The sequence below is a fragment of the Mytilus californianus genome, unplaced genomic scaffold (assembly GCF_021869535.1).
Source record: "Mytilus californianus isolate M0D057914Y unplaced genomic scaffold, xbMytCali1.0.p SCAF_3, whole genome shotgun sequence".
Taxonomy (NCBI): Eukaryota; Metazoa; Mollusca; class Bivalvia; order Mytilida; family Mytilidae; genus Mytilus; species Mytilus californianus.
In genome coordinates, this window is record NW_026262679.1 from 60596957 (window position 1) to 60609556 (window position 12600).

Consider the following 12600-nt stretch of genomic DNA (forward strand, 5'->3'; position numbering starts at 1 on the left):
AACATGTATATGGTGCTGTGAGTTATTTGTGAGATTGCACACTACGTTCTTTTCAAAATCGTTTCCTTATTGCATAAGACAGAAGAGTAAAAAAGCTCAAATTCGCGTAAAACAACTACAATTTGATTTAAAATGGGACGTTGTCGCAGATTTCCTTATTATTAAAAACCTAAACAACTTGGTCATACATTGAACATGTACAACATACAAAGTTCAATCGATTTCAAGTTCCAAAGATTTTATTGTTGTACAAAATATTATGTTAGATTCAACATGGATTGACCACTATAAATATTTCATTTTAGATGTTATGAATGTATATACATGTATATGTAAATAAAAATATGTAAACACGTCTAAACATGTGACAACTTTGTGACAGATATTCTCCATCGGATAACACGTGGTTATACAGGGCTACAAATGTAACACCATAATATATATTTATCATCCTTTACGACAGACAAAATAGCTGATCTGAAAGGTACACTTGCCACTATACATCAAGTACTTTGTTACAACCTTAGATAAAGTCGACGAGGAAAGGCATTACATCGACCACCGAAAGCTATATTTTTATATAGCCTAGGTGGTCGAGTGGTCTAGGGCGCTGGACACAGTGCAGGCGGTGTTGCCACGATGTCATAAAAGCAAGGGTTCGAATCCCGCTTTCACTTTAAAATATATAAATGTAAACAACTATACAACAAAACTATAGCAATCGCATTTATTTTAATTCAAAAAAATAGTTTTCTATATGTAAGACATTATTTTTTCTGTGCAAATATACAATTCAATCTTTTCTAATCTGTTTTTACGTTCGCATAAAACAAGAATCTAAATTAGGAAATTAAACGGTGAAATCTGGTTGTAAGGTGTCACTCCACCAATTTAAAATTCCTACATATTCAACCAAATTTGTCAATTTTCACTGCTCTCTAAATATTTAACATTCCATTTAACTTCATGAAAAACGTTCACATGTTTTCAACTTTCTAAACGCCAATTTTCAACCAATGGTTAAAATCTTGTAGTCAAACGTGATATTCCGGAACTTCCCTACTTCTAAACATACCGCGTCGGTTTTATGAAAATCCTAATTAACATACTATTTAGCATATCTACCCTTAAATTGTAATGCAAGTTCATGCACAAGTATTTTGGACTCTAAATGGCTCAAATGTATTTCTCATTTAAAAAAGTTTTATTCACGTAAATTCAAGATGGAGGTTAAGCTAGCAGAAAATGTATTTACCAAGTCAGGAATATGACTTGTTTTCCATTCGTTCCGTTCCGTTGGTTGATATAGTCGAGCGGTTGAATTTGTCAGGTTTTATAAACTTCTCCCCTTTTTTTTTGTAATTTACTTTCAAATTGAAGCTCGGTATATTTGTTAATACTTTTTTGCTAGTTTAAATTAGACAACACCATCAATAGAATTATTTTCAGTCAAAGTACCACAGGCACTTGTCTCAGAAAACAAATTCCTATATACCTTAATGTTATATTAAGGTATATAGGAATTTTTTTTCTGAGACAAGTCACTGTGCCTGTGCAAAGTACGGCTACAATTACATAGTTCAAAACGTGAGTGGGTTAATTGGTTGTGTGACTTATATTTTCATTTTGGAATTCACAGTATCCATAGAGCAAAGCCTGAACAATTGACACTATTGTTAAACATCTAATTGTACATGGTTATAAGATCATGAATAGAGGATACAATATACAATTTGATTAATACTTTCTTTAAAACAGAATTTGGGTTACAAAAACATCGAGTAAAATTGAGAAAGAACCAATGCTTACACATCTGTGAGTAAAGATGCTTGAATATATAGACACTAATAGAAATGGGTTGCTGGCTTAATAATCTAAAAGAAGAACGACTCTGCTAACGATGTGAAACAAATGTTAATTGAGATTAATTCCGTTATGATATCATTTATACTTAACATCTATTAAGTAAATGAAGAATGAAAGCACCCTAAAAAGACATAATTGGTTAGCGTGACAGCAATGTGGATCCAACAGCCAAAACTGTGTAAATATATAAATATACAAACAAACAGTTGGTTTTGGGTTTTGCTTTGTCATTTCGGGGCTTTCATAACTGGCTATGCGGTGTGGGTTTTGCTCACTGTCGAAGGTTGTACTGTGACCTATATATGTTAATTTCTACATCTTTCTGTCTCTGGTGGAAGGTGTCTCTGTTGCCATCATACCACATCTTATTTCTAGACGAATAAATCTGACGAAGACATCATGTAGTTGATAGTACATACAGTAAATATATTGAAACTTTGTAAGTGATATTCGAAAATTTGATTGTTTAAACTTCATTACGAACTCTTAAGTAAGTTATACTAAGAATAAAGTTTGCACACTTTGAAAATAACTAGTTTGTGAATGTTAGCTTATGTTTTAATAATGATGGTTGTGTAAAATATCTTTAAATTGTTTTGTTCTACATGTATCAAAAAAGGGATTCAAATTGATAAAAAGGTCGAAGTAAAAGTTCTAAGTATGAAAACGTGTGTCTCATTCATTTGTAGAGTTTATGAACAATAAAACATATTTGAAATAAAGGATAGATACACATTGATGATAAATATCTGTTCAAAAATTATTTGAAGACTACAAAAAGACTAATATGTAGCAACCTTAAGATTGTAATACTTGATGGCATAGGTCGCACTCTCAGCCAACATTTCTGTAAAATAATTTGATATCTACATTTTTTGAAAGGGAAAAAGGGTTCATTACTGGATAAAATGTCTACCTCCAGCCCTAAAACAAACTATTGCTCTATGTCTATGTTACGATTTTCTCCCTAACATTACTAGTCAACACTGTTAGCGGTATACTGTAAATTTTGTAAATGCCGCTTTATTTATTAACGCGCATTTATCGTCAGTATCTTGCCTCCCATCCGAACCAGGTTTATTTACAGCAAAATCAGTTTGTAAGTTAACGATAGTTATAAAGGAGGTAATTTAACTACCCCTATAGGTTATCTTACATTTTAGTTTTTGTCGATTTTGAACATTTTCTGACAGAACCATTTCTTTATCTACATATGATCTAACTTCATGCCGGCTTAACTGACATTTAGAAAATAGGACAGACTATATTGACCATGTTTAGATGTCTTCGATGGTCTTCATTTATACAATTCAAATATCAAACCGACCCTAACAGCTTCCTACATATCAAAAGTAACGATTTAAAGGAATCCTCCCTTTAATAGGATCTGTATCTATGTCTTGCTTTACTAAAAGCTGCCACATCGTTAGTGTCGTCGTTCTGTGGTCGCCTTCGTTGTCGTATGGTAGCCGCGAGTGATGGAGGTCATGGATTCGATTTCCCCAACAGGGTCACACCAAAGACATAAAATGTATATTGGTTTGTTGCAAAGGTATGCGTCATGTTATAGTAAGAAGTCAGACTGATCGGATTAAAAATAATATGTTTGTATAGGGTGACATATCTGTCTGTGGATTGTTTCTTTGAAAAGTAACTAGCACGGTTATATTTTTGTACGGCTTGGCTGTGTAGAACACACACAGATTCATATTACAGTAACGTCTTTCCTGATTATCCATGAACTAGTTGTCACTGGACGTTATATAAACAGCCTGCTATGCTTTCCAACTATATTCCATATTTAGATGAGATAAAAAGATCCGAAGGTCGATTTGTTTTAATTGATTCTAGGAATATTTTTTGCCTCGTTGATGTTGATCAATAACTATGCCTGTCTTAATCCAAGACAGTGTTGGATACACACTGATAAATTGATAGTTATAACATGTTTTGTAAAACTTTGGCAAAGATAAAAGATAAGATTTCTCTTGAGTTTCCAAAGATACATTGTATATGTATAAATCTTTATATACACAAGATATAAATGCACACATCGCTCTTTTTTTTATATTCGAACGTAATCTAAACGGTTTTGTTTAGCTTGTGTCTAACCAACTATCCCGTATTTTAACTAGTTTAAATAAAGCAAATTCCATAAATACGTTCAGAAAAAGAAAACACAAAAGAATAGGAAAGAAAACATTGGCCATAATGGTATGATTAGCTTTACTACTTCTTTTCGTTTAGACGCTTCTTAATGAGGGATTGAAGAAGGGGTTTCTTAGACGACACTTAGTTGTGCGGGATCAAGGGGGGGGGGGGGTCTCAACATTGGATTTTGGGTACAGTTGTGCATCTTGGATTTAAAAAAACACCCCCCATTCATATATTGAATAATTGTGAAATCCCTACCTATACATATATATAATATACTTTACTTTATATGAAATATTGAACTTTTCAAACAATAACAAGTCAATTACTAAAATTGAGAATGGAAATGGGGAATGTGTCAAAGAGACAACAACTCGACCATAGAGCAGACAACAGCCGAAGGCCACCAATGGGTCTTCAATGCAGCGAGAAACTCCCGCACCCGGAGGCGTCCTTCAGCTGGCCCCTAAACAAATATATATACTGTGGATTCATTATTATTCGTTGGATACCAATTTTCGTGGATTTCGTGGGTACAGGTGAACCACGAAATTAAATATCAACGAACATGTAAGTTTTCCTGAATCCACGAAAATTGGTACCCACGAAAATAAATGAATCCACAGTACTAGTTCAGTGAAAATGGACGTCATACTAAATACTAATACTGCCTATTGATATATTTCCTCGGTAAAATTGCACCCCATTGATATATTTGACGTATCAAAAAAAGGACCCATTCCAGCGGCACATATGTATATACCTTCATATAGGAAGAGACACCCCCCCCCCCCCCCCCCCCCGTGTGCGGGATGTATATAATCGTTTCTCGTCGTATATGGGACTTCAATTCTGGGGAAAAGTCACAACGTTGTTTGCATGTTACGAGGTCAAGGAACGGTTCTTTGGAGAGATCAATAAGTGATCTAATGCTTAATTTATTACCCAATCTGCACACCGTTCATAATTTTTTCAGTTTGCAGTAGAATAATGTGTCTATACAAATCCTACAAAACAATTGCTTTATTGCTAACGTGTTCTCGTCAGGAATTTGATTACTACTGAACGCAAGGCAACCACAAAGTAGTGAGTTTAGACAGTAGTTATCGTTACCAATTGCAACAATGCTCCAACTAAAAAATCCAGTTAAAAGTAATATGTCTTATTCTATCGTTCCATTATTATTTCCGACTACAAACGTATAGATGCCAGTTATGTAAAGAGTGTAGATTTTGGAAAAAAATTACCCCCCCCCCCCCCTCCCTCCCCGCAAAAAAATCTGCAGATGTTTAAAGGCACAGTTAATTTTAGTTTATAATTAAACTGTCCACAGCACAGAAGAAATCAGTCTTGTAAGTTTCATTTTGTTTTTATTGATGTACTTTTCCCATCATAACAGACAAGACTTTCGGTTCTAGTTTTCAAGTTTGGATTTAACTACTTTTTTTAAATTAGTTTCTTCTCGGATTTAAACAGCTGTTATTCTGCTCAACATTCCACTTGCATTCACCTGATTCCTCTTGACTACATCGCCCGTATTGCTCGAGGCATGTAGTATCATAACCTGGAAATTCATCCACATAACATGTGTCAATTTTCTTGGTGGCATCAGTTTGCCAGGGGTAAATCTACAAATAAAACAAATACACTTCTTATTTTGTGGTTTCTCTTTTTCTCTTGATACAACTTTTTTCCCCTATTTTATTCTTCTAATTCTCCGCCATTGGTTATTTAATTTCGATAAAAATAAAAGAAATTATTGTATTTGGGTATACGTCATTAAGATAGCAACCCAAAAGCGCAAAACAGATCCAGGTGAGGCATCTAGAGTTACCATTGATACTAATTTCAGTTATAGACGATTGTCTTTGTCCTGACGACAAGCTCTACGACGACTGCAAATCTATGAAAGCAGATGTTTGTAAAAATTTACAATTTATCATTAAGTATGATAAAGCCATCTTTAAATACAAGTATTTAAACTTACTTGACACCTGCAATCATACAGTCCTCGGATACCTTCCAGTTGAACATTTGTTAGAGAGCTGAACGCTGCTTGGAAATTACATAAACCAAACTTAAGCTTACTTTTTCCATTTTGTCGACCTGAAATTACAATTTTTACGTTTTTTGTTATTACTGCTTCATTGTATTTGTGCCAACTAGGTCTTTTTATTAAAATTTTATTAAAACAACCTTATTTTTTTGTTTTTCTTCTCTTTTAATGTTTTTTTTATTTAGATAATGATGTTGAATGTTATCCTCACCTTATGATTTTGATTGCCTTCTATTCATTTTTCTCTTTCAATCTCTTGTCAATCAAAGAAATGACAGGCTTGGTAAGGGGGTGGGGTGAGGCAGGGGGATTGTGAAAATGAATTCTTCGCCTGGATAGAACTGAAAATAAATTAACTTTGAACAAGACAGGATGAAAACGAAAACTTTGAAACACATAAGCATGCGCAGCAACAGATAAAAATAAATGATCAATCCGGAAAAATTCTTCCGTGGACTCTGATGGAGAGTTTTCTTATTTGCAATCATACCACATTTTCTCATTTTTGTATAAACATAAAAATATGACAAATAGTAATACCTGTTATCAAAATGTCAGTATTTAATGCCAGATAACCACCACACATTGCCCCGTTGGCTCCCGTAACAGCCTGGACAGTATCACCTACTTTTATATCTGTTTCTGATGGAAGCTGTGGTACATAATAAATCAAGTGTAGTAATGTCAAAAGGGGGAATGTATACATATGAAAATTAAATCATGGAAGCAATAAATTAAATATATTACCAATTTGATTTATAATGTAAATACAGAAACTATTGCGTGTATTTATTCTTGCGATTTTTGAAACTGAACAAAAATGCAATGTTAATTATTACGATTTCAGGCGGGAAAACTTCATACAAAACAAATGTATCAGACATCAGAATGCGAGTTCTTATAGTTGGAACACTCGCGCAGTCGCATTATTCACATAAATAAAAACCTCGCAATAATTTCTGAATTTACAGTAAATACCTTTGCGCATATCAAAACACATTAAAATAAACTTTAATAAAGTGTAAATCGTGTGGTAAAAGGACAATTATCCTGTTTCCTCTCAGTGAAACTACGAATATTTATTCCGTTTTAAATATTTGTTTTGGATGTTCTATTAAGGCAGTTTCGTGTGTGAACTAGTGGCTTATTTTGAAACATGTTCCTGTAAGAGTAAGGTAAAAGACTGGTTTTGTTTTACTTAAAGTTACTGAAGATCTGTTAGAGTGATTTTAAATCAGGACAGTTGAATTGGGGAATTTGCGCTTACAAAAATAAATAACTACCCCATCCCTATTTAGATATGAACAATTCCATAATATGTGTCAACTAAATACATCAGGACATAGCGCAGCTCGAATCGTATTTTATTTAATATGTTCCAATATTTCTACAATAAAAATATGGACTTTGTAGCTTGCTGTTTGGTGTGAGCCAAGGCTCCGTGTTGAAGGCCGTACTTTGACCTATAATTGTTTACTTTTTACACATTGTGACTTGGATGGATAGTTGTCTCATTGGCACTCATACCACATCTTCTTATTTATATTTGTCATACTTTCACATAATCAAAGGATCGTTCACAGGTTAGTTTACAACGAGCTCGCAGTTTTACTTCTTCATGTTCTTAATACGAAATCAAATCCATGGTGAAATAAAATGAAAATAACACTTTTTAAAATGTACTAAGCACCAGGAAGGACATTTTAAATCATTGGATAAGGTGAAATGATAATATGATCTTTAGATTTATTTAGCAACGATTTGAATACAGCTCCACAAGCCGATCCCAAATTAATTTAACTGCCCTTAGGCTGGTACATTCGCTGCAAAGTCTCATCTGCGCCACTGGGAATAATAAAAAGAGTAACGTTCCCATAATACAACAGCAATTCTAAATATGCCATTATTATTATTTACTAAACAAAGGCTTATGTGTTGACCATACGGATTTTCATGACATAATTATGTAAACAATAAAACTAATTTCGTTACAAAAAACTACACTTTACACTAACCTTAAAAATCTCAATAACTTCAATTTCATAGACGACGTCGCCATACATTCGCAGTAATTTCGGAAATGCACCGTTGTTTATCAGAGGGTTCTTCAAATGATCTTTCTGTGGTGATGAATTTCTGCTGATTGCTTTGCCTCTGATAACTAAACAAAATCAAATATGTACTAACAAGTACCATGTAAATATACATTGTATATCTTAAAGGGATTTCTAAGTTGGTCATGTGTTTAGAAATCAACCATTTTGCTATTAGATTTTCGAAGTACACAAATCAAGTTGTGGCAATGTGAAATGTTGTAAACTTAAGATTAAAAGACTTTTTTTTTCAAAATGGACCTGATGTAAAAATAAATTAAGGGGAAATTGATCATACCGCTGTATAAAAGTAGCAAACATATTTTATTTTGTACAGTTTCCCACTTACAGTCTCTCAAATATTCCGAGGAAAATGTAAATACATGAACGTCTGTACTATTCAAAAGCGTGTTCCAATAAAATTTAAAACAACAACAACTGCAAAAACAATGGATATGGTACCACTAATAATGTATCGGTGAATGATCCCAGTTTATGAAAGCCATGGAAAATGTTGATTGATCTGGAAGTAATTCACAAACAACTGAATGATTAATTGTTGTTTGCATATAATTAATGCATATTCAGGATGAGAGAAAAAATTACAATTGTAAAATACGTCGGTCCTTCAAAAATGAGCGAAACCTGAATGAAGGGCAGGAAAGGGTTAACTGTAACTGGAAAAAAGTTTTTTTTTTTTTATTTTTTTTTATTTTTGTGTGGCCAACCATGGTCTGCTTATTATTTGATAGTTGCTTTGAACTATTTTTAGAAATCTGTCAGTTCTCTTAGATTGGTGTTTTGTGTCTTTTATAATTTGTTACTTGATTTTTTTTTAATGTGGGCAGATCTATTCAATGCCTTTTCAAGTTGAGGTTTTTCCAAAGTTGTGATTATACTATCGTCTCACGTTTGGGAAATGTTCAGCGCTCACTCTCTATGTAGTCCAGTGGTTGTTGTTGACTGTTGTCTGTCATAATCTTTTTTCGTAAAATGTTGTTAACTTAGACAACGCCAGCCTTTTGAATTTATTCCCCTTGTGCTCCCCACGGATATTTGATAGTTACCATACGGCAATGCTCATCATTAAAGGTCACACAGTGACACGTAGTTGTTTACACTATTTCTTGTTGTATGGATGATAGTTAAGTCATTGAAAATTATACCACATGCAACGTTATTTTTATAAAAACAGCTGCAAACAGTAATTGGAAACGAACAATAATAACATATTGAAAGACATATGTCAATTGTTATTGAATTTTCGGAAATTGAAATGGAACCTGCATACTGACATCATAAAGCAACATTAACAAGAATGTGTCCATAATACACGGATTCTGCCCCACTCACACTATCATGTTCTATGTTCAGTGGACCGTGAAATTGGGGTCGAAACTCTAATTTGGCATTAAAAGTAGAAAGATCATATCATGGGGAACATGTGTACTAAGATTCAAGTTGATTGGACTTCAACTTCATCAAAAACTACCTTGACCAAAAACTTTAACCTGAAGCGGGACAGACGGACGAACGAACGAACGGAAAGACCGAAAAACATAATGCCCCTCTACTATCGTAGGTGGGGCATAAAAATGAATCTTTAGACTTCAAATGAACAAACAATAAAAGCTTTTGAATTTAAGAAAGAACCATTGAACAAACGTTTCGGCAGCAAACTCACCAACTTCACTTCCACAAAATGCCGTCTGTGAATGACTTGGAAAACAGGAACAACCGAATCCTCCATCAATAGTTAGAAATAGTAAAAACAAACTTATAGTCCTCATCATCTGAAAAGTCAAAGTAATAGGTGAATTATAATCTATCTTAAATTCTAATGTTTCACGAGACATTGGTTATATGTATTCTGTCTATAATTTTTATGAATTCATTTCACTGTGACTTGATAATAAGACTAGATATTTCTTTATATTGCAGTTCATTCAAAATCCTGCACCAATTGCAACTTGTTAAATCAAATCAAACTGTTCAAATGGTCAGATATTTTAACTAACTTCTGTACGTAAACAACAGTCAAGTCAATAAAGGGTAAAGCAAAATGTTTTTTTTTTTTGTATTTTGCAAGTGACTACAATTGAAATAAAGAGGGCAGCTACATGTAGTACGAATTAATTGATGTACTATTAGGTATGGCGCTTTCAGACTTATTTGTCCTTTCACGTTCTGTGCCTATTTTCCTATATACCAAGGATCATATGTCTTGAACGGTAAATTTAAAAAAAAGTCAATATTTAAATTTGACCTCCATTTTATCACCATCAACGAAATATTGAAATTTGAAAATCATTTGTTGAATGTTTTATAAGTAATTGCACAAAAAACACATTCAGTGCAAATTTCCAGTCTATCAAGGACGGCGAAAGTGAAATTCGTCGATATTAAACTTTACCTCAATTTTGTCTTCAGTAAAAACATATTAGAATTTAAAAATAATTGGTTGAACGGTTCATAAATAAATGATTAACATAAGACTTACCTCTACCTGAACTAATTTAGAAATATTACATTTATTGAAAATTAGTGAACTTTTATACTTAGTACATATCAACGTTATTAATTATCCAAAATCAGTTATCCACATATGTGTATAAAATATGCCTAAGGATATATATGTACAATGTATCTATGAAGCAAAAGCGTACCCGCTAGCTAAATTGTGTCGACCGATGTCCATTTCCAATAAAGGTAAATATTTTAAGTGCATATTCTACAACTGATATAAAAACTACCCATGTCGCTTATATATAGGTGATAATTTGTTTACCTTATGTTGCTTATCTTGGATGTTGCTTGGTCGATACCTCTGCCGGTGGACTGTCAGTCCCCGAGGGTGTCATCAGCTCATTAGCCAGTTTTTTTGGTACTGACATAATTTATAACAAACCTGTCTAAGATTGTCCGTTTATAAATTTTAAAATTATAAAGTACAAAGAAACTAAGGTTTCAACTCCCTCAGGAAAAAATGACCTTAGTTGGATTTGGCTTTTTTTTCCGGATCTTTTTGGTCATATAGCTTTATCTGTTTCGGTTCTTATACATCCTTCGCTTTCAAATATTCGGCTTTGAGCGTTACTGATGAAGGTAAATCCAGCTGATGTGTTTGAAATTGTATCAGAGGCTGGAATACTTTCAGATTCATTTGAAAAAAAAATATGTTTTTGTGCACTGTACATTTTTTACTTTATTCACGAATAAAACGTATAAATTGGAAAAGTCGGAAATTGTGTGGAATACCATTTTCACTCAGTTCTCACACAAGATGCTTCCATGTGCACGAGAGAAGGAGAAAGACAAAAACTTTCACATTAAGAAGATGGAGTTCTAAAGTTGAGAGAATGTTGGGGATTCGTCATTTTAGAAATTCCTAGTGAGCATTTTGTATTGTTTTTCATGTTAACAGACGAAGGTAAATCACTTTTTTTATACTTCAAATTTAAGAAAACTTAGCCACAAGACCCTCAACAGATTTTCAGTTTGATCTTGTCGATTGGGGGATATGTTACAGTTTTTTACATGCATGTCTAATATATATTTAAAAACAAGTACATAAATTAAGTAATTTTTTTTAAACTGGCGTAATCAAATTATAAAATTAAAACATTCCTAAATAAATTATAAAACAGTCATTAAAGACAAACGGAATAGTGTAAAAAATATATTAATAAAGTAGACTGTCATGAATAAATATTGCATTCTTCTTTTTAAATGAATTTAAGTAAGAAAGATTACAAAAGTAAATACAAAAACGTACTCTTTGAATATATTCCGTGAACCTAATTTCTCTTCTATTCATCTGCAGCTTCACTAAATCATCTATCATATCAGCCAAGAACATTTATATATGCAGAAAAAGAGGAAGTCAAAAAAACACTTGATCAAGAGTCAAAATTAAGCTTTTTTACGAACAAATACTTATTTATATTTAAAAAAAGGAAAGGCTTATAAATAAACATTTTTATCTTTGCTTGCCGACTTCCCGGAAATGTGAAGGAAATATGGTGCTATTTCATTTAAAGTACTTTGAATTCATGTTACATTAAAATCAATGCAAAATTTTAAAAAATAAACGAATACTTCAGGATTCATATTATTGAAAGAGAAATCAATTATTATAAATTGTGTTCTTAATGCAAACATGTATAGTGGGAGGGTTGAGATCTCACAAAACATGTTTAACCCCACCTCTGGTCTTTGTTAGTCTTGTATGTTTTTTTTTTTTTTTTTTATTTTTTTTTTTTATATGTTTCTGAGTTTAGTGTGACGTCCATTTTCGCTGAACTAGTATACCTTATTGTTTAGGGGCCAGCTGAAGCCTGCCTTTCGGGTGCGGGATTTTCTCGCTATGCTTAGACCCATTGGTAGCCTTGGGCTATTTTCTGCTCTTTGGCCGGGTTGTTGTCTCTTTGA

General features: G+C 33.0%; 1 protein-coding gene across 1 annotated transcript; it reads right to left on the reverse strand.

The window, feature by feature from the left end:
* Nucleotides 1–5370: 5370 nt before the first annotated feature.
* Nucleotides 5371–12043, reverse strand: LOC127733089 (metalloproteinase inhibitor 2-like). Its single transcript, XM_052242381.1, has 6 exons — nucleotides 11945–12043; nucleotides 9854–9962; nucleotides 8092–8237; nucleotides 6617–6728; nucleotides 6008–6126; nucleotides 5371–5648 (listed from the first exon to the last, which is right to left on the reverse strand). Exons 1-6 carry the CDS (start codon nucleotides 12026–12028, stop codon nucleotides 5472–5474), a joined length of 747 nt encoding a protein of 248 aa, XP_052098341.1. The 5' UTR covers nucleotides 12029–12043; the 3' UTR covers nucleotides 5371–5471.
* Between the last annotated feature and the right edge of the window lie 557 nt (nucleotides 12044–12600).